This window comes from Haematobia irritans, chromosome 1 (assembly GCF_050003625.1).
Source record: "Haematobia irritans isolate KBUSLIRL chromosome 1, ASM5000362v1, whole genome shotgun sequence".
NCBI classification, from domain to species: domain Eukaryota; kingdom Metazoa; phylum Arthropoda; class Insecta; order Diptera; family Muscidae; genus Haematobia; species Haematobia irritans.
In genome coordinates, this window is record NC_134397.1 from 173,577,452 (window position 1) to 173,600,766 (window position 23,315).

At 27.0% G+C, this 23,315-nt stretch overlaps 1 protein-coding gene across 4 annotated transcripts in view; it reads right to left on the reverse strand.

The window, feature by feature from the left end:
- Gprk2 (G protein-coupled receptor kinase 2) overlaps nt 1-23,315 on the reverse strand; it is a 647,504-nt gene that overhangs the window by 11,211 nt on the left and 612,978 nt on the right. For all 4 annotated transcript variants that reach the window (XM_075292157.1, XM_075292156.1, XM_075292158.1 and 1 more), the window contains exons 8-10: nt 16,001-16,106; nt 15,485-15,674; nt 15-260 (exon numbers count right to left, since the gene is read on the reverse strand). In XM_075292157.1, coding sequence (XP_075148272.1) covers nt 15-260; nt 15,485-15,674; nt 16,001-16,106 — 542 coding nt within the window. The remainder of the gene's footprint in view (nt 1-14; nt 261-15,484; nt 15,675-16,000; nt 16,107-23,315) is intronic.

A 23,315-nucleotide genomic window follows, 5' to 3' on the forward strand; every position in this document is an offset into this window, starting at 1 on the left:
CAAGAGAAACTTACCAACTGTTCCCACACGTCCTCGTACCATTTCACCATCTATTTCCACAGCTAAACCCAAATCGGAGATACGCACATGTCCATGATCATCGAGTAGAATATTTTCTGGCTTACAATCTCTATAGACAATACCCTGTTGATGTAAATGCTCTAGTCCGCAGACCACTTCGGCAGCATAAAATCTTGCTCGTAGCATTTCGAAACCGGGATCACCACCCATATTGTAAATATGGAATTTTAGATCACCACCTGTAAGGAGAGAGAGATGGTGTATATTAGAGAATTTTATCATTCTTTGTTTATACGAAGGAGTAATAGTATGCAATCTTCAAACAGGCTATGATATATGTTTATTTGGTGGTGGAAAAATAAAACTCTGTCAGCAAAAACTATCGAAAATGTTTGACAAAATTTTCTATAGAATAAAAATTGACAAAATTTTCTATAGAAATAAAGTTTTGACAAAATTTTCTATAGAAATAAAATTTTGAGAAAAATTTCTATAGAAATAAAAAATTGACAAAATTTTCTATAGAAATAAAGTTTTGACAAAATTTTCTATAGAAATAAAATTTTGACAAAAATTTCTATAGAAATGAAATTTGGACAAAATTTTCTATAGAAATAAAATTTGGACAAAATTTTCTATAGAAATAAACATTTGACAAAATTTTCTATAGAAATAAAAAATTGGACAAAATAAAATTTTGAGAAAAATTTCTATAGAAATACAAATTTGGACAAAATTTTCTATAGAAATAAAATTGTGACAAAATTTTCTATAGAAATAAAATTTGAACAGAATTTTCTATAGAAATAAAATTTTTACAAAATTTTCTATAGAGATAAAATTTTGAGAAAAAATTCTATAGAGATAAAATTTTGAGAAAAAATTCTATAGAAATAAAATTTTGAGAAAATTTTCTATAGAAATAAAATTTTGACAAAATTTTCTATAGAAATAAAATTTTGACAAAAATTTCTATAGAAATGAAATTTGGACAAAATTTTCTACAGAAATAAAATTTGGACAAAATTTTCTATAGAAATAAAACATTTGACAAAATTTTCTATAGAAATAAAAAATTGGACAAAATAAAATTTTGAGAAAAATTTCTATAGAAATAAAAATTTGACAAAATTTTCTATAGAAATGAAATTTTAACAAAATTTTTATAGAAATAAATTTTGTCAAAATTTTCAATAGAAAAATAAAATTTTGACAAAAAATTCTATAGAAATAAAATCTTGACAAAAAATTCTATAGAAATAAAATGTTGACAAAAAAATTCTATAAAAATAAAATTTTGACAAAAAATTCTATAGAAATAAAATTTTGAGAAAGTTTTTTATAGAAATAAAATTTTGACAAAGTTTTCTATAGAAATAAAATTTTGACAAAATTTTCTATAGAAATAAAATTTTGACAAAACTTTCTATAGAAATAAAATTTTGACAAAATTTTCTATAGAAATAAAATTTTGACAAAATTTTTTATAGAAATAAAATTTTGTCAAAATTTTCAATAGGAAAATAAAATCTTGACAAAAAATTCTATAGAAATAAAATCTTGACAAAAAATTCTATAGAAATAAAATTTTGACAAAAAATTCTATAAAAATAAAATTTTGACAAAAAATTCTATAGAAATAAAATTTTGCCAAAAATTTCTATAGAAATAAAATTTTGAGAAAATTTTCTATAGAAATAAAATTTAGACAAAATTTTCTATAGAAATAAAATTTTGACAAAATTGTCTATAGAAATAAAATTTTGACAACATTTTCAGTAGAGATAAAATTTTGACAAAAAATTCTATAGAAATAAAATGTTGGCAAAATTTTCTATAGAAATAAAATTTTGACAACATTTTCTATAGAAATACAATTTTGACAAAATTTTTTATGGAAATAAAATTTTGACAAAGTTTTCTATAGAAATAAAATCTTGACAAAAATTCTTTAAAAACAAAATTTTGACAAAATTTTCTATAGAAATAAAATTTTGACAAAATTTTCTATAGAAAAATAAAATTGTCTAAAGAAATAAAATTTTGAGAAAATTTTCTATTCAAATAAAATTTTGACCAAATTTTTATAGAAATAAAATTTTGACAAGATTTTCTATAGAAATAAAATTTTGACAAGATTTCCTATAGAAATAAAATTTTGAGAAAATTTTCTATAGAAATAAAATTTTGAGAAAGTTTTTTATAGAAATAATATTTTGACAAAATATTCTATAGAAATAAAATTTTGACAAAATTTTCTATAGAAATAAAATTTTGACAAAATTTTCTATAGAAATAAAATTTTGACAAAATTTTCTACAGAAATAAAATTTCGACAAAATTTTCTATAGAAATAAAATTTTGACAAAATTTTCTATAGAAATAAAATTTTGAACAAAAAATTCAATAGAAATAAAATTGTGACAAAAAATTCAATAGAAATAAAATATTGACAAAAAACTCTATAGAAATAAAATTTTGACAAAATTTTCTATGGAAATAAAATTTTGACACAATTTTCTATAGAAATAAAATTTTGACAAAATTTTCTATAGAAATAAAATTTTGAGAACATTTTCTATGTTCTCAAAATTTTCTCAACACGCCCGGTCGTGGGTTCAAACCCAGCTTCGACCGAACACCAAAATTTTTTTCAGTGATGGATTATCCCGTCTCTGTAGTGCTGGTAATATTTCTGAGTATTTCAAAGCTTCTCTAAGTGGTTTCACGCCAATATGGACTGCCTTTCGGACTCTGCTATAAAAAGGAGGTCCCTTGTCATTGTGCTAAACATGGAATCGATCAACACTCTGTGATAAGAGAAAAGTTCACCACAGTGCCTGAAATATCGGGCTGCCACTATGTGGATCGGCCCATGTTTTGGTATAGCCTCCATATAAAGGGTGATTTGTTAAGAGCTTGATAACTTTTTAAAAAAAAAAAACGCATAAAATTTGCAAAATCTCATCGGTTCTTTATTTGAAACGTTAGATTGGCCCATGACATTTACTTTTTGAAGATAATTTCATTTAAATGTTGACCGCGGCTGCGTCTTAGGTGGTCCATTCGGAAAGTCCAATTTTGGGCAACTTTTTCGAGCATTTCGGCCGGAATAGCCCGAATTTCTTCGGAAATGTTGTCTTCCAAAGCTGGAATAGTTGCTGGCTTATTTCTGTAGACTTTAGACTTGACGTAGCCCCACAAAAAATAGTCTAAAGGCGTCAAATCGCATGATCTTGGTGGCCAACTTACCGGTCCATTTCTTGAGATGAATTGTTCTCCGAAGTTTTCCCTCAAAATGGCCATAGAATCGCGAGCTGTGTGGCATGTAGCGCCATCTTGTTGAAACCACATGTCAACCAAGTTCAGTTCTTCCATTTTTGGCAACAAAAAGTTTGTTAGCATCGAACGATAGCGATCGCCATTCACCGTAACGTTGCGTCCAACAGCATCTTTGAAAAAATACGGTCCAATGATTCCACCAGCGTACAAACCACACCAAACAGTGCATTTTTCGGGATGCATGGGCAGTTCTTGAACGGCTTCTGGTTGCTCTTCACTCCAAATGCGGCAATTTTGCTTATTTACGTAGCCATTCAACCAGAAATGAGCCTCATCGCTGAACAAAATTTGTCGATAAAAAAGCGGATTTTCTGCCAACTTTTCTAGGGTCCATTCACTGAAAATTCGACGTTGTGGCTCGTTAGTAAGTCTATTCATGATGAAATGTCAAAGCATACTGAGCATCTTTCTCTTTGACACCATGTCTGAAATCCCACGTGATCTGTCAAATACTAATGCATGAAAATCCTAACCTCAAAAGAATCACCCTTTAGATCGATAGCCCGATTTGACGATCCACGATTTGGTATATAAGTGTGCTTAGCAGAGTATCTATCACCATTTCCACCTGAAATTCTATATATTTTCAAGTAACCCGCTACGACTAAGTGTTTTCAAAGGAAACATTAATATTTGATTCATGCTGGTGAGTGTGCAAGATTCTGTCCGGACGGACTTAAGTCCGTAAGTACTTGTTCTATATAACATAGACTCCATATGGACTAAAGAAATAAAACTATACCTTTCTATCGGCAACTATTTCCACAACCCAAGAGATTCGATTGCGATTGGCAGTCTTTAGCAGAACTCTGTACACGCAAAGAAAAAAATAATTATTTCCTCCCAAACGAAATTTTAGACAAACAAAGATCGTTTCTCATTTGCTTTTCACTGTAAGGATGTTTATTTGGAAGAAAAGTATATTCTTTTTGTGATAAACGTTTATTCGTTTCCAAGATGTAAAAACAATTTCATATAGACTAACTCAAAAAACAATCTTTTCTGGCTAATTACATTTTCCCTCACATCTTTCTCACTTCCACGAGGTTTTTTAGTTTTTATCACCTTTTTCTGTAATACAATGTAAAAGAAATTATTCGATTTTATAAATTTTTTTAAATTTTACCTTTCGTCTGGACGGAGAATCGAACCGCGGACCATGCAATTTGTAAGCCAACACACTATCCACTGAGCTATGTAGTTGTTATTGTCATCAATAGACAATTATCCATATAAGTTATATTTATATAGCATAGCTTGCGGCGCACACGAGCCGATTAAACAAACTTTATTTAACAGAAGCATACATTTACTTGGGAAACGTGGAGCAGTGGTTGCTACATCCGCCTTGCATGCCAAGGGTCGTGGGTTCGATCCCTGCTTCGACCGAGCACCAAAAAGTTTTTTTTTGCATATATTCCAGATATGTTCGGAAGATTCCGAAAAGATGTTCAACATTACATACTATTATATTAAATGTTTACTATGAATTTAAAATATGTCTTATTAAAGACTTAAAGTCAGAAAAGAACAGTGCATGATATAAACGAAATGGACCGTGTTGTTGGTTTTTATTGAAAAAATAAAAATTTTGTAACTAACGAATTTTTTTGGTGATAAAAGTTTAAAATTTTCGAAGCATTTCAAAACTCAAACAAAAGAAAAACGTTTTCGGTACACGTCTTCCAAACGTTTTTTTTTTCTTTGTGTGTACGCAATCCATGGTGGAGGGTATATAAGATTTGGCCTTATCAAACTTTCTGCAGTACTTTTTTGTCGTATTATTAGTAGTCTAACAGAAGTTTTCTATAAGCGGCGTTTAATATTGTGTGCTACGTCATCAATATTGGCCTAAAATTGAATGAAAAGCCTGACCTATAATAAGGAATCGAGCTTCACTCACTTTGTTATTGTTCCAAATGACACCCCGCACATATTCATTCCACAATAATATTTTCTTTTGAAAAATGTCCTATTGCAATTGCATTAGAAAAACTCATTACAATATTCTCTCTTTTCAGAAATATTAAAAATGAAGCAAATATTCAATAATGCCGACATATTATTGGTATTGGACTTTTATTGCCTCCTTGATATGGATTTGTATGGCCACCAAAGTGGCTTTGTTGCCATTGATAAGGAAATAATTCAATTATTTTCTCATACTCATAGGATGGGCAAGGAGCAGCACAAAAAAAATTAAACGAAAATTGAAATTATTCAATCTACTTTCTCCCTCGTTCGCCTTTAGCTCACGGGCTCTATATATATGATGGGAAATCACTGTTTGTGTCCCATAAATGTTGAATCACAATTTCTGATTACTTTGAAAACACATTTATGATTTCTCTGGTTAATAAATTGAAAAGAATTTAATTAAAATCTTCAATCATCAGCCATTGCCAGGGAACAACAATAACGAACGTTCTATAGGAATAGAAAGCAAAATTGATTCGAAGAATACAGAAAATAAAGAAAATGAAAATTCAATAATCAAAATACAATGGACCTCAAGATAAAGTTAATTTGAAAAAAAAAAAACAACAACAACAACCACAACTTAAAAACAATTTTGGATTGTGATCAATGAAAATCCTAATGAATAGCAAGAAATTTAATTTTACGAAATTAAAATTGTAAAGAAAATCTATGGATGTGGTTACCATGTGGTTTAAGGATTTGGTCTCTTTGACTATTTTTAAATTTTATGAAAAGGTTGAAAAAAGTCGAAAATCAATCGATTTTTTTTGTCATAAAAAAGTCGAATAATTAAAGTTTAAGTGGGGCTAATCGACTTTTTTTGGTGACCAAAACCGATTAGTGGAACTTAAAAAAATCGAATTTCAATTTAATTAATCAATTAATGTCGAAAGTCACGACGTTAAAATTCGGCTTTCCAATAATTGCAAAAGTCGGAAGACGACTTTTTCAATATTTAAAAAAGAAAAGTCGAAAATTTGATTTTTCCAAAATTTTAAATATAATCGAATAGTCGACTTTTGACCTCTTTACAATCCCTATTTGATGTTGGTTCAGCGTTGCCACAATGATTTTTTATTTGGACCAAGATTTTTCCAAAATTGAACCAAATTCTTACGAGCAGACAATTTTCCAAATTAAAGTAATATCATTCAAAAGTTAAAAATTTTCCAAAACTTTACTTCGATAGAAAATTTTGTCTAATTTTTATTTCTATAGAAAATTTTGTCAAATATTTATTTCTATAGAACATTTTCTCTAAATTTTATTTCATTAGACAATTTTCTAAAAATTTTATTTCTATAGAAAATTTTCCAATAAAGTTATTTCTATACAAAATTTTCTAGAAATTCTATTTCTTTAGAAAAATTTGTCAAAATTTTATTTTTATAGAAAATTTTGTCAAGATTTCATTTTTATAGAAAATTTAGCCAAATTTTATTTCTATTATTCTATATATTTTATTTCTATATAATTTTTTTAAAAATTTTCCTTTCTATACAAAATTTTTGCATAATTTTGTATCTATAGAATTTTCTTTAAGTTTATTTCTGTAAAAAATTTTGGAAACATTTTTACTTCTATAGAAAATTTTGTCAAAATTTTATTTCTAAACCATTATTTTAAAACCATTGTGTTGACTAAACTACAAGAGTAGCTTAACCAACAAAGGAAAAGAATGTTTGTCAAATTTATTTGGGCAAAGCCCTATAGACTGCAAGATGGTTGGATGGACGCACGTTTCGGAATAACCACATTCCTCATCAGCATCCTCTATTTGCAGCAAAACTATCAACCAATTATCAGAATAAATTCAGGCTGTTCACTAAACCCAAAGTGAACCACACTTGAACCCTCCGAAAAAAGGTTTATGATTTATTTCTATAGAATTTTTTGTCAAGATTTTATTTCTATTGAATTTTTTGTCAAACTTTTATTTCTATAGAAAATTTTGTCAAAACTTTATTTCTACAGAAAATTTTATTTCTATAGAAAAATTTTAAAAATTTTATTTCTATACAACATTTTCTTAAACTTTTATTTCTATAGAAGGTTTTATAAAAATTTTATTTCTATAGAAAATTTTATCAAAACTATTTCTATAGAAAATTTTATCAAAACTATTTCTATAGAAAATTTTGTCAAAATTTTATTTCTATAGAAAATTTTGTCAAAATTTTATTTCTATAGAAAATTTTGTCAAAATTTTATTTCTATAGAAAATTTTGTCAAAATTTGTGTTCTATAGAAACATTTTGTAAAAATTTTTATTCTATAGAAAAATTTTGTAAAAATTTTTGTTCTATAGAAAATTTTGTCAAAATTTATTTTTTAGAACATTGTGTCAAAATTTTATTTCTATAGAAAATTTTGTCAAAATTTTATTTCTATAGAAAATTTTGTCAAAATTTTATTTCTATAGAAAATTTTGGCAAAATTTTATTTCTATAGAAAATTTTGTCAAAAGTTTTGTTCTATAGAAAATTTTGTCAAAATTTTATTTCTATAGAAAATTTTGTCAAATTTTATTTCTTAGACAATTGTGTCAACATGTTATTTCTTAGAAAATTGTGGCAAAATTTTATTTATACAGAAAATTTTGTCAATGTGTTATTAATTTCTATGGAAAATATTGTAAAAATGTTATTTCTATAGAAATTTTTGTCTAAATTTTATTTCTAGAGAAATTTTTGTCAAAATTTTATTTCTAGAGAAAATTTTGAAAAAATACAGATTTCACGAAAATGGAAAAAATTCCATTAGGACCAAATTTCCAAACATCCAAAGATCCCGGGATGTGCATTAAAAGAAATTTTTGTGGACTTGTCCAAAAGAACTGCATCGGAAGTGGAAAAAAATTGACGGGGGATTTCGGGATGCGCTTTAAAAGAAATGTTTGTGGAACAACTTCAAAATTTTTTCCTGGTATACTTTAAATTAAAAATGTCTTTATTCAATTTTTTTTACCTTAACCTTTTTCAAAATAATTCGTAGCGTATTTTCGAAGCGTTTTTATCTTAAATCTAAAGATTCAATGTGTCAGTTAATTTAAAGATGATTTCTTTAAAACAAGTCTTTTTTCTTTAATTTTTCCTTATTTAGTCCAAAGACATGCGACTCTAACGGAGGTACGGAAATTTCAAAGATTCGTGACCTATATTTAATTTAAACAATGTTTGAAGTACCCAGTAAAAAAAAGCGTCGTCAAAAAAGTAATGAAAATGTTTTTTTGGATCCTGAAGTGATGCAAAATTGACGCAGAATTTAACATGGGCTTGTCATAGGACGGGTGGACAAACATTTCGGCCGCATACCATGGACATTTTAACAGTACTCAGCACCATCGTACTCAACACGCGTCAACCAAGAATGGCTTAGAAGAAGCTTCTTCGCTTCATTTCTACTGCACAATGGCCACCAAAATCATCGGATCTCAATTCGTTGGACTTTTGGAAATGGAAGGTCACAATTCGTTCCAATTCGATCAAATCTAACTAGATTCTAAAATTTAATGCTATTGCTGATATTTGTGGCATTTGAACAATAAATATCGGTTCAGATTTAGATATAGCTTCCACATAAATCTTCCGTCCGACTCATATGAACACCGGAGACTAAATTATCTCTCCGAGACTTAGAGAGGAAAACCCCTGAGCTTTCACACAATGAAAAAATTATGCTGATATCTTTATTCGTTCAAAAGTTACAGAATTATTTCCAAAAAAGCTATTTGGCACCACTGTCAGGTGTTCTTTTATGATGCCAACATATTCAGGTTCAATCTCCGGTCAGAACGAGAGGATTGCAAAAAAAGTACTTTGACAAGCCCAAAATAGCACTAATTCCAAATCTCATGTTGGGCATCAAAATCACGCTTTTCTTTTGCACCCAAAGAAATTTTCTCCTCCGGTACGAAATTCATATAATATAGTAAATTATTTTTTTTTTTTGGTAGTAGAGTAAAGGGTGTTGAGGAAGAGATGATGTGCTTTGCAACGAGATAATTCCCATGTGTTTTCTCTATTAAGAGTTAACATATAGGACCGAACTAACTATCCCAACCAGATCTATACTAAAAACCATGGAAAAGTTAATTCGACCGCATAGAAAAAAATTTGACCAAAATATTTCCAATTAAATTTTATATTGAATTTTCAAAAAATATTCAATTAAAAATTTAATTGATTCAGCAAAATTTTTAATTAAAACAATTATTTTTGGACCAATTATTTTTTTAATTTACTATCATTTCTGTGATGGAAGATTTTTCAATTATTAATTATTTGGATCAATTAATTTCGAGATTGAATCCAAAAATTATTTTTTTTTATGTGCGAATGGAAACATGTATTGTCACGAGTGTTACGATCCACTAACTGTTGCTATTTTATTAATTCTTTCTATTTACTCTCCACATTCATTATCCATTATTTATAGTTTTCCATTTTTATATTAACTTTGTCATTCCGTTTGTAACACATCGAAATATTGTTCTAAGACCCCATAAAGTATATATATATTCGGTCGTGGTGAAACTCTGAGTCGAAAAAAACAACCGACGCGCAAATATATCGATTACACCCACGCGCAAACACATCGATTACGATGACAGGTATCGATTACAGGTAGACAATAGAAATTTAGGAAAATTTCCTATATTCTAACAAGTGTGTTTCCTTAAGTTTTGAAAGGATTGCATACTTCTTAGTACGAATGAACTAAAATATTTTTCTATGCCAAGTGTTGTTCGTATGTATGAAAAACTTTCTATTATAAAGGAAGTCGCAATTATCATTTTATAAGAAATTTTACTAATTTTGAGGAAACTTGGTTTTAGTTCGGTTTTTGTTTATTTTTACGAATGCTTTGTTATCGGTGAATAAAATTTTCTTTTTCAGTAGTAAATTCTTATACCCAGCGAAGAAAATAGTATGAGTAGAATTCCATGCCTTATTCTAGTTAATGAACTATTCCTAACTGCTTACAGTTTAGGATTTTTTTACTGAAACGAGTAAATTTTATTATTTTTCACAAAAATTTACCTTAATGGAAATAAAATGGATAAACTATATTGATGAAAAATTTTTCCTTTAGTTTCGAAGGCACTTTTTTCTGGGTGTAAGAGAAGCAAATTTCATCCGATCCGACTGAAATTTGGTACATGGTGTTAGTATATGGTCTCTAACAAGCATGCAAAAATTGGTCCACATCGGTCTATAAATATATATAGCCCCCCCCCCCCCCCCCCCCCATATAAACCAATCCTCCCATTTGGCTTGCGGAGCCTCTAAGAGAAGCAAATTTCATCCGATCCGGCTGAAATTTGGTACATGGTGTTAGTATATGGTCTCTAACAACCATGCAAAAATTGGTCCACATCGGTCCATAATTATATATAGCCCGCATATAAACCGATCCCCAGATTTGACCTCCGGAGCCTCATGGATGAACAAAATTCAACCGATTCGGTTAAAATTTGGTACGTTGTGTTAGTATATGGTCTCTAACAACCATGCAGGAATTGGTCCATAATTATATGTAGCCCCATATAAACTGATCCCCAGATTTGACCTCCGGAGCCTCATGGATGAGCAAAATTCATCCGATTCGGTTGAAATTTGGTACGTGGTGTTAGTATATGTTCTCTAACAACCATGTAAAAATTGATCCATACCGGTCCTTAATTATATATAACCTCCATTTAAACCGATCCCTAAATTTACCCTTTGGAGCTCTTGGAGGAGCAAAATTCATCCGATCCGGTTGAATTTTGGTACGTGGTGAAATTTGGTACATTGCGCTAGTATATGGCCGCTAACAACCATGCCAAAATTGGTGCATATCGGTCTATAGTTATATATAAACGATCCCCAAAAATAATCTACCAACATTTTATTACTATACAAAATTTTGTCAAGGTTTTTATGTCTATAGAAAATTTTGTCAAAATTTTATTTCTATAGAAAATTTTGTCGAAATTTTATTACTATACAAAATTTTGTCAAAATTTTATTGCTATAGAAAATTTTGTCAAAATTTTATTTCTATAGAAAATTTTGTCGAAATGTTATTATTATACAAAATTTTATCAAAATTTTATTGCTATAGAAAATTTTGTCAAAATTTTATTTCTATAGATTTTTTTTTCAAAAATTTTTTTTCTATAGAAAATTTTGTTAAAATTTGACTTGTATAGAAAAATTTGTTAAAATTTTATTTCTAAAGAAAATTTTGTTAACATTTTATTTTGTCAAACTGAATTATATACGTATTTAATCGGCCTTTTTTTGTTTAATATATACCCCGTATGGACTAACTTACAATTGAGAAGACGGTGGTAAGAAGTTTTAAGATACCTTGCCATTGGCAAGTGTTACCACCGCAACCCAAGTAATTCGATTGTGGATGACAGACTTTAGTACAAGTTACTATGCAATCCATGGTGGAGGGTACATAAGATTTGGCCTGGCCGAACTTACGGCCGTATATACTTGTTATCCTTTATCTATGTTATAATATTTATCTATGTTAATCACTCTCAGATGTAGATATAGCTCCTATTTATGTATCGCCCGATTTTGAAAAATTTGCCCCTAATAACCTTATGTTTGACCATAGAGGCCTCAGTTCTTAACTGATCTTACTCAAATTTTGCACAAAGTAACCTTTTGTGGTATTCATCAAACCGGCAAAATATTATGCAAATTGGTTCAGATTTACATATAGCTTCCATATAACATATATGCATCGCTACACCCTCAAAAAATCGCTTCTTTAACATATGTTCCAAACACATTTTTCAGGATGCACATATATTATTGGATACTGCCGAAACATTAATATGTTTGTTTTATGTGAACATATTATATGTTTGGAAGCATTTTGAGCCCAAAAATATCATATGCTTGGAAGAATTTTTCCCAAAGACGATTGTGCTCATTGCCTAACATACTCGTAATTTTCACTTCCACGAAATATTTTAGTTCTTGGCACCTTTTTCTGTAATACAAATAATGTTGAAGAAATTATTCACTTTTATAATTTTTTTTAATTTTACCTTTCGCCTGCACGGAGAATCGAACCGAGGACCATTTTTTATATTTGAAGGTGTCCGTCAACTCCTCGTGGACTACTTATTAATAAAGAGGAACTAAAACTCCCAACTCTAAAAAGAGTATAGTGCCCTTTCGTTATTTTTATGAAGACCCCTGATTTCTTTTAAGGAACCAAGAAAAAAATTGTGCCCATAATGCCAAAATGATAAACAAAACACATGTCCACACATACATAAAATGCTGCTCTCAAGGCGAAAACATATGCTGTTTGTTTTTCAAATATCTATTCTCTTGGTTCCGAATGTCTATTCTCTTTATTCAAATTAAATAATATTTAGACTTAAGCATATGAAATTTTTGGCCTTATCATAAAATAGTTTTCCAAAACAACATACAAGCGGTTTCACAGAAATTGTTCTCTTTTGATTCTTTCGCTGTGTTATGTTGAAATCTTTCGTCAACTCTCCAGGTTTCCATCTCTATTTCTTTCTCTATACCCTCTCTGTCGCTTTGAATAAAATATCACAACATATGTATGTTTAGTGGAAATTTGTAAATTTATAAATGTTTGCATTCACACATATGATTTTTATGAAACATTCATGCCCCAAACATAATATATTCTAACATATTAACAAACATTTAGTGTTAGTGTAGGAACATTACATGTTTGCACTTAAATATATTGTGTTTAAAAATTGTGCCCGAAACACATTTTGTTTATATCGGAACATATGAAAAACATATTTTTCTAACAGTGTAGACTTTCACAAATTTGGCCATAATACTCTTATTTATTAACCAATGTTACTCAAATTTCAAATTTTGATGTACTAGCCGATCGTATTTATACGTATTTGTAGCTCTTACATAAGAATATTGCTCGATTTTTACAAATTTGGATTTATTACCCACACTAATTGAGCGATTTTCTCTTTTTTAATAATGGGCTCAATATTTGTGGCATACTAACTCCGTAGGTGCAATATCAACTACAGCCAGTGTTGCTAGAAGTAGGGGAAATTCCCTATATGTAGGTTTTTTTCTAATATTTAGCGTCTCGTAGGACGTGGGGCCACAATGTAAGGACATTTTCACTCAACACAATTTGTAATAATTTTTACATTTTGGTGGCTCTAGAGGAGGAAATTAGAAGCCGGCAAGGCTTTATCTTTAACAATGTGTGGTAGCAACAGTTACCACTCGTGCCAAAAATAATCTAACAAAATTTGAAGATTACCAGAAATTACCACAAAACTACCAAACAAATATTTCCATAGAAATTTTTGTCAAAACTTTATTCATGTAGAAAATTTTATCAACATTTTATTTCTATAGAAAATTTTGTCAAAATTGTATTTCTATAGATTTTTTTTTCGAAATATTATTTCTATAAAAAAAATTTTTCTCAAAATGGAATGGAATTTTTTCTCAACATTTTTTTTTCTATAAAATTTATTATAAAAATTTTATTTCTATAGAAAAAACGTTAAAAAAAAATTGTTTATAGAAACTTTTTCCAAAATTTTATTTCTATAGAGATTTAACAAAAAAATACTATTTGTGGTAGAATTCTACCAACTGTGGCAAACGTGGTGGTAATACAAATTTATTTTCTAGGTTATATACGTTGCATTTTCATATTTTAAGATAATAAAGTACTTAGAACCATTTTTGTTTTGTAAAATTTGTTTAAATTTAACGAACAATATTGTAGGGAAAATTGTTTGGGAATGTATGGGAAAGTAGGGAACTTTTTTATCCTTCTAGGGTAAACCGAACATTTTCCCTGGCAACACTGACTATGAGCTATACACGCTCACAAAAAATCGCTTCTGTAACATATACTCCCAAACATATTTTGCTTCAAGCATATATATTTTTGGGTATTGCCCAAACATTTATATGTTTGATCTCTTCCAATATATAATATGTTTGAAAGCATATTGGTCTAAACAATATATGTTTGGGTAGTCTAAGTTCCAAACATTTTGTATTTTTGCATCCAAATTCAATAATGTTGTCTTTCAAAAAACAATATGTTATTATGTGAACATATAATATGTTTGGAAGCATTTTGCACCCAAAAATATTATATGCTTAAAAAAATTCTCCCAAACAATATTGTGCTCAAAATTTTATTTATTTATTTATATATTTACAATCATAATGAATTATGAAAATAAACAGGTAATATAGGTGCTAACAACAAAGGTTTTCGACCTGAATGCTCAAAATTTTGTTTGTGCCCAATTGTATATTCCCCCACATCTTTCTCACTTCCACGAGATTTTTTAGTTCTTAGCACCTTTTTCTGTAATACAAACATTGTAGAAGAATTTATTCAATTGTATGATTTTTTTTATTTTAATTTTACCTTTTGCCGGACGGGGATTCGAACAGCGGACAACACAGTTTGTAAGGATCAAAGAAGTAGCTGATCAATTGCCCAAGGAAAAATAAAATGTTAATTTTGTAATAACAAGCAACAACCACCAACTTAATTCAATATCGCTCCCTGTTAAATAGCGCTCCAAGCTACTAAACACATATATGTTTATAGGCTATTTCTAAATTAATATATGTTTGCATCCAAGCATATTATATTTACAAACATTTTATGTCCCAAACATAATATGTTCTAACATATTAACATATATGTCCCAAACATGTTATGCTAGTTTATGAACATTATATGCTTGCACTCAAAAATATTGTGTTTAAAAATTTGTGTTCCAAACATATAATGTTTATAGCCAAACATATGAAAAACAGTCTTTTTCATCCGTGTAGTCAGATTGTGACAACGCACCCATAAATATGTACCCCTTAATTTTCTTAAATATGCAACTGCGGTTTATCTCCCAGACCTATATCAATGTTACCCCACAAATGCTTATGATTACTGACTCAGTAAGGGTGGTTTAGGGTATGATATAGTCGGCCCCGCCCGACTTTCTACTTTACGTACTTGTTTTTTAAATGTTTTCGAAGAAAATTTGTTAGCTTCGAAAGAACTTTGTCCGAAATTTTTCGTTTCACAGAAAAGAAAACTCTACTTTCAGTGTAACTATGCACAGACTTACCATTCATTATAGTCAGCACCAGGCAAAGAGCATCCTTTGTCTCATACGCATAAGCCAAATTGACAACAAATCGTGAATTGATCTTTTGTAAAATTTGTTTCTCTGTCAATACCATGGATTCGCCTTTGCGCTTTTTTATGCGTTTCTTTTCAAGTTTTTTGCAGGCATACATTTTACCTGTGGCACGTACCTATGGCATGTAGAGAAAAACAAAAATAACAGAAATTGTATTTGAGATAAATGATATTTGTACTAAGTAAATAAATAATAAATATTTAAATTTAATTCAAAATTTCCTGGTATTTGCAATTTTATGCTAATGTTTTTTTGATGTACTTAATATTTTATTTATCCATAGACATCATCCACACATACATATATGTATGCATTAGTGCTGGTGCCATCAGCGACTTCCATAGAATGCCCAAGGGATTCGCATATATTCAAATACCAGGGCGGGTATTTGTAAATACTTGGCTATTGTTTTTCTGTTGATGATGAAAATTTTGTACTCACCTGACATGCACAGACTTCACCAAAGCCTCCTTTACCCAGGACACGATACATACGAAATGTTTTGTAGGTTATGGGCTGAGCTTCCAACCATTTCCATTGTAGATAACTAAAAATCAAGAAGAACAAAAAAAAACAAGAAAATCAATTTACCGAAATCGTGAGTCCTTTATTTATTCTCATCATCTGGATTTTGTTTACAAGTATGTGAGTATATGTACATGTGCATGTGTATGAATAAATTTCGTATGCAAACTCTCTATCAAATATTTAACAATATGCTTATGTATGTGTGCCATCAACTTTAATATGTATTCCATAGAAATTCTCCTAAGACTATGCATCATTGTCAATATTAAAATGCATATATCCTACGGAGGATATGCCTTTCATAAGCTCCAAAGATGTCAAATGTAATAGCTTTGAGTAAATGGCAGAGGGAATTCTTAGATTGTTCATTACCGAAAAAGTTTATTGAAGAAATGGTACAAGAGAAACATTTCAGCTAATAACACTTGGAAGAGAACAAATATGCCTCAGAGCTAGGGAGGTAGATGAGCATCGCAAAAGCGGTAGGATGTATTATAAAAATTGTTCAAATTGTTTGTTTGTCACCACACACAGCAAAAGTAGTGGAAGCAACTGAAAAAAAGTCCTCATCTCAGAATGGCTTTGATCAACGCTTCCAGATCTCTAAACTAAATGAGATTCTAAGAGCGAATGAATTTGTGGTACAGTCTGTTGATAGGAAAAACTGCAGAGCATATCGTAGCCAGCTACTCTAAGATCATAAAGAGGTAGGATTTAGTCCCGTTCCTCCTTATCCTCAGACCGGGAAGACACACAAAGATTTCATATCCTTCAAATACGAATGCCATTTTTGTGTAGCACAGAGGTGGTATGTATAAAACTTTTTTTAGGTTTTTGACTGTCGCAAAGTTGTAAACGTCGTATTAGTGACATATATGTCGTGAATGTAGAAATAGTAACAAACGATGCAAACTCAAAATACTTCAGACGCTTCAACTAGGCGGTGATTTTGATGATTTGTCTGAAGAAGTTTCAGTTCTCAGGAATGCTCGTAAAGCACCAACGAATTCAAAAATTAAAACGCAGAATTTTCAGCTGTGGTATTTTTTTATATTCTAATTACAAAATTATCTTGAGAACTCGAGATGTAAATGCAATTTCTCAATGGATAAGGAGACAAATATGCAGGGAAATATTATATGTCAAGATAACATGGAGAATTGAAAACTAATAGAAAATGTACCTCCATCATTCTACAAAGAAAAACCTTAAAGATTGTACAAACAAGGTAGGTCCAGATTACTTTATATGCTCCAAAACAGATTGATATATATCCCAATTTCTAATTCATTAAGTTTCATTTGTAAATTCCATTGCATGGGAAAACGGCTGCGTTGCACCATTTTTAAACCATATGCCCTATGTGCTCTGAAACACCAGTTTTATGCACCAATCGTTTTAGTTTTAAAAAGGTATTTATCCCTAGCATCCAGTCTTCTCTTAATTAAATATTTATTAATCAATTTGTAATTTGTCTATTCTAAAGATTTTTTGCTGGATGATTTTCAATTCATGGCAAAGGGTATACGAGCTGATTTACAACCAAGTGAAATCATAAAGTTCAATTTTCATCATTTGATGTCAAGTACATTATATTTCGATTTATTTGCATCCCTATACATATATTTAAATTAAGTAAAATATATTATTTAATTGGGAAGGAATTGGTTTTTAATTTCGTATTGAGTATTATTAAAGTTGGGCAACACAGCCGAATGATGAATGTAGCTACAACCGATGTCGTCGGCAGACCCAACCAACACCAACAGTCGGGTGACACAACTACCAAAAGGAGGTTGGCAATAAATTCGGTTATCACAACCAATCTGTATTCTCTGTGTACTAGATGGTGCAGTAAACATGACGGTCGGTACTCGCTCATAATTAATCATAATTACAGAAACTGGAAGGAAGAAAAACTACTTAAATCTTGCATAAATGAATTGATTTTTGGAGAGAATTTTATAAAGTCCAGTTTTACCTTATCGGAGCCAATTTCCATACAAATTAAAAAGTTTGGATGGACATTATGGACCACGTAAACCCAGAATGAGAGATGTAAAACTAGTACAGTTTTGAATATCGGGAAGTCAAACAATATTAAATTAAAAAATATTTCAAATAATATAAATATGGCTCTTGTCCTCAAATTATGATGTTTTCATCCCCAAAAACCCCCAATTTAAATTTCTCACAAAAGTCCCCAATACATTTTTTACAAGTTTTTTTTGTAAAAAAAAAAAATAAAGCAAATAGAAAATCAGTAATAATTTAATAATTAAAACTTTGTCAAACCCAACAAGCTGCCACAATATCAAGATTTCGAACCACAATACCAGGAGACTGGTGATCGTCTTCCAAATGCTGGAAACATGAATATTGGAGTTTGGTCACCTTGTATTTATGAATGAAAATTTACTTCTAAATATTCAAGTAGTAAAACTGGGTGGTAGACACGTTGCCAAATTCTCTATAGAAATAAAATTTTGACAAAATTTTCAATAGAAATAAAATTTTGACAAAATCTTCTATAGAAATAAAATTTTTACAAAATTTTCAATAGAAAAAATATTTTGACAAAATTTTCTATAAAAATAAAATTTTAACAAAATTCTCTATAAAAATAAAATTTTGGCAAAATTTTCTATAGAAATAAAATTTTGACAAAATCTTCTATAGAAATAAAATTTTGACAAAATTCTCTATAGAAATAAAATGTTGACAACATTTTCTATAGAACTAAAATTTTAACAAAATTTACTATAGAAATAAAATGTTGGCAAAAAATTCTATATAGAAATAAAATTTTGACAAAATTTTCTATAGAAATAAAATTTTGACAAAAATTTCTAAGAAATAAAATTTGACAAAATTTTCTATAGAAATAAAATTTTGACAAAATTTTCTATAAAACACTAATTTTGACAAACTTTTCTATAGAAATAAAATTTTGACAAAATCTTCTATAGAAATAAAATGTTGACAAAATTCTCTATAGAAATAAAATTTTGATAACATTTTCTATAGAACACAAAATTTGACAAAATTTTCTATAGAAATAAAATTTTGACAAAATCTTCAAAGAAAAAATATTTTGACAAAATTTTCTATAAAAATAAAATTTTAACAAAATTCTCTATAAAAATAAAATTTTGGCAAAATTTTCTATAGAAATAAAATTTTGACAAAATCTTCTATAGAAATAAAATTTTGACAAAATTCTCTATAGAAATAAAATTTTGACAAAATCTTCTATAGAAATAAAATTTTGACAAAATTCTCTATAGAAATAAAATTTTGACAACATTTTCTATAGAACTAAAATTTTAACAAAATTTACTATAGAAATAAAATGTTGGCAAAAAATTCTATATAGAAATAAAATTTTGACAAAATTTTCTATAGAAATAAAATTTTGACAAAAATTTCTAAGAAATAAAATTTGACAAAATTTTCTATAGAAATAAAATTTTGACAACATTTTCTATAGAACACAAATTTTGACAAAATTTTCTATAGAAATAAAATTTTGACAAAATTTTCTATAGAAATAAAATTTTGACAAAATTTTATACAGAAATAAAATTTTGACAAAATTTTCTATAGAAATAAAATTCTAACAAAATTTTTTATAGAAATAAAATTTTGACAAAAATTTCTATAGAAATAAAATTTTGACAAAATTTTCTACTAAAATAAAATTTTGGCAAAATTTTCTATAGAAATAAACTTTTGACAACATTTTCTATAGAAATAAAATTTTGACAAAATTTTCTATAAAACACAAATTTTGAAAAATTTTTCTATAGAAATAAAATTTTGACAAATTTTTCTATAGAAATAAAATTTTCTATAGAAATAAAACTTTGACAAACATTTCTAAGAAATGAAATTTGACAAAATTTTCTATAGAACACAAATTTTGACAAAATTTTCTATAGAAATAAAATTTTGACAAAATTTTCTACAGAAATAAAATTTTGATAAAATTTTCTATAGAAATAAAATTTTAACAAAATTTTCTATAGAAATAAAATTTTGACAAAATTTTCTACTGAAATAAAATTTTGGCAAATTTTTCTATAGAAATAAACTTTTGACAACATTTTCTATAGAAATAAAATTTTGACAAAATTTTCTATAAAACACAAATTTTGACAAACTTTTCTATAGAAATAAAATTTTCTACAGAAATAAACTTTTGACAACATTTTCTATAGAAATAAAATTTTGACAACGTTTTCTATAGAACACAAATTTTGCCAAAATTTTCTATAGAAATAACATTTTGACAAAATTTTCTATAGAAATAAAATTTTAACAAAATTTTCTATAGAAATAAAATTTTAACAAAATTTTCTATAGAAATAAAATTTTGACAAAAATTTCTACTGAAATAAAATTTTGGCAAAATTTTCTATAGAAATAAACTGCTGACAACATTTTCTATAGAAATAAAATGTTGACAAAATTTTCTATAAAACACAAATTTTGACAAACTTTTCTATAGAAATAAAATTTTCACAAAATCTTCTATAGAAATAAAATTTTGACAAAATTCTCTATAGAAATAAAATTTTGACAACATTTTCTATAGAACACAAAATTTGACAAAATTTTCTATAGAAATAAAATGTTGACATTTTCTATAGAAATAAAATTTTGACAAAATTTTTTGACAAAAAAATAAAACTTTAACAAAATTTTCTATAGAAATAAACTTTTGACAACATTTTCTATAGAACTAAAATTTTAACAAAATTTTCTATAGAAATAAAATGTTGACAAAACATTCTATATAGAAATAAAATTTTGACAACATTTTCTAAAGAAATACAATTTTGACAAAAATTTCTACAGAAATAAAATTTTGACAAAATTTGCTATAGAAATAAAATTTGGAGAAAATTTTCTACATTTAAATAAATTTTTGACAAAATGTTCTATATAAAAATAAAATTTTGACAAAATGTTCTATATAAAAATATAATTTTGATAAAAAAATTCTATATAGAAATAAATTTTGACAAAATTTTCTATAGAAATACAATTTTGACAAAATTTTCTATAGAAATAAAATTTTGACAAAAATTTCTAAGAAATGAAATTTGACAAAATTTTCTATAGAAATAAAATTTTGACAACATTTTCTATAGAACACAAATTTTGACAAAATTTTCTATAGAAATAAAATTTTGACAAAATTTTCTATAGATTTAAAATTTTGACAAAATTTTCTACAGAACTAAAATTTTGACAAAATTTTCTATAGAAATAAAATTCTAACAAAATTTTTTATAGAAATAAAATTTTGACAAAAATTTCTATAGAAATAAAATTTTGACAACATTTTCTACTAAAATAAAATTTTGGCAAAATTTTCTATAGAAATAAACTTTTGACAACATTTTCTATAGAAATAAAATTTTGACGAAATTTTCTATAAAACACACATTTTGACAAACTTTTCTATAGAAATAAAATTTTGACAAATTTTTCTATAGAAATAAAATTTTCTATAGAAATAAAACTTTGACAAACATTTCTAAGAAATGAAATTTGACAAAATTTTCTATAGAACACAAATTTTACAAAATTTTCTATAGAAATAAAATTTTGACAAAATTTTCTATAGAAATAAAATGTTGACAAAATTTTCTATAGCAATAAAATTTTGATAAAATTTTCTATAGAAATAAAATTTTAACAAAATTTTCTATAGAAATAAAAGTTTAACAAAATTTTCTATAGAAATAAAATTTTGACAAAATTTTCTACTGAAATAAAATTTTGGCAAAATTTTCTATAGAAATAAACTTTTGACAACATTTTCTATAGAAATAAAATTTTGACAAAATTTTCTATAAAACACAAATTTTGACAAACTTTTCTATAGAAATAAAATTTTCTACAGAAATAAACTTTTGACAACATTTTCTATAGAAATAAAATTTTGACAACATTTTCTATAGAACACAAATTTTGCCAAAATTTTCTATAGAAATAAAATTTTGACAAAATTTTCTACAGAAATAAAATTTTGACAAAATTTTCTATAGAAATAAAATTTTAACAAAATTTTCTATAGAAATAAAATTTTGACAAAAATTTTTACTGAAATAAAATTTTGGCAAATTTTTCCATAGAAATAAAATTTTGACAACATTTTCTATAGAAATAAAATTTTGACAAAATTTTCTATAAAACACAAATTTTGACAAACTTTTCTATAGAAATAAAATTTTGACAAAATCTTCTATAGAAATAAAATTTTGACAAAATTCTCTATAGAAATAAAATTTTGACAACATTTTCTATAGAACACAAAATTTGACAAAATTTTCTATAGAAATTAAAATGTTGACAACATTTTCTATAGAACACAAATTTTGACAAAATTTTATATAGAAATAAAATTTTGACAAAATTTTCTATAGAAATAAAATTTTGACAAAATTTTCTACAGAAATAAAATTTTGGCAAAATTTTCTATAGAAATAAAATTTTGACAAAATCTTCTATAGAAATAAAATTTTGACAAAATTCTCTATAGAAATAAAATGTTGACAACATTTTCTATAGAACTAAAATTTTAACAAAATTTACTATAGAAATAAAATGTTGGCAAAAAATTCTATATAGAAATAAAATTTTGACAAAATTTTCTATAGAAATAAAATTTTGACAAAAATTTCTAAGAAATAAAATTTGACAAAATTTTCTATAGAAATAAAATTTTGACAAAATTTTCTATAAAACACTAATTTTGACAAACTTTTCTATAGAAATAAAATTTTGACAAAATCTTCTATAGAAATAAAATGTTGACAAAATTCTCTATAGAAATAAAATTTTGATAACATTTTCTATAGAACACAAAATTTGACAAAATTTTCTATAGAAATAAAATTTTGACAAAATCTTCAAAGAAAAAATATTTTGACAAAATTTTCTATAAAAATAAAATTTTAACAAAATTCTCTATAAAAATAAAATTTTGGCAAAATTTTCTATAGAAATAAAATTTTGACAAAATCTTCTATAGAAATAAAATTTTGACAAAATTCTCTATAGAAATAAAATTTTGACAAAATCTTCTATAGAAATAAAATTTTGACAAAATTCTCTATAGAAATAAAATTTTGACAACATTTTCTATAGAACTAAAATTTTAACAAAATTTACTATAGAAATAAAATGTTGGCAAAAAATTCTATATAGAAATAAA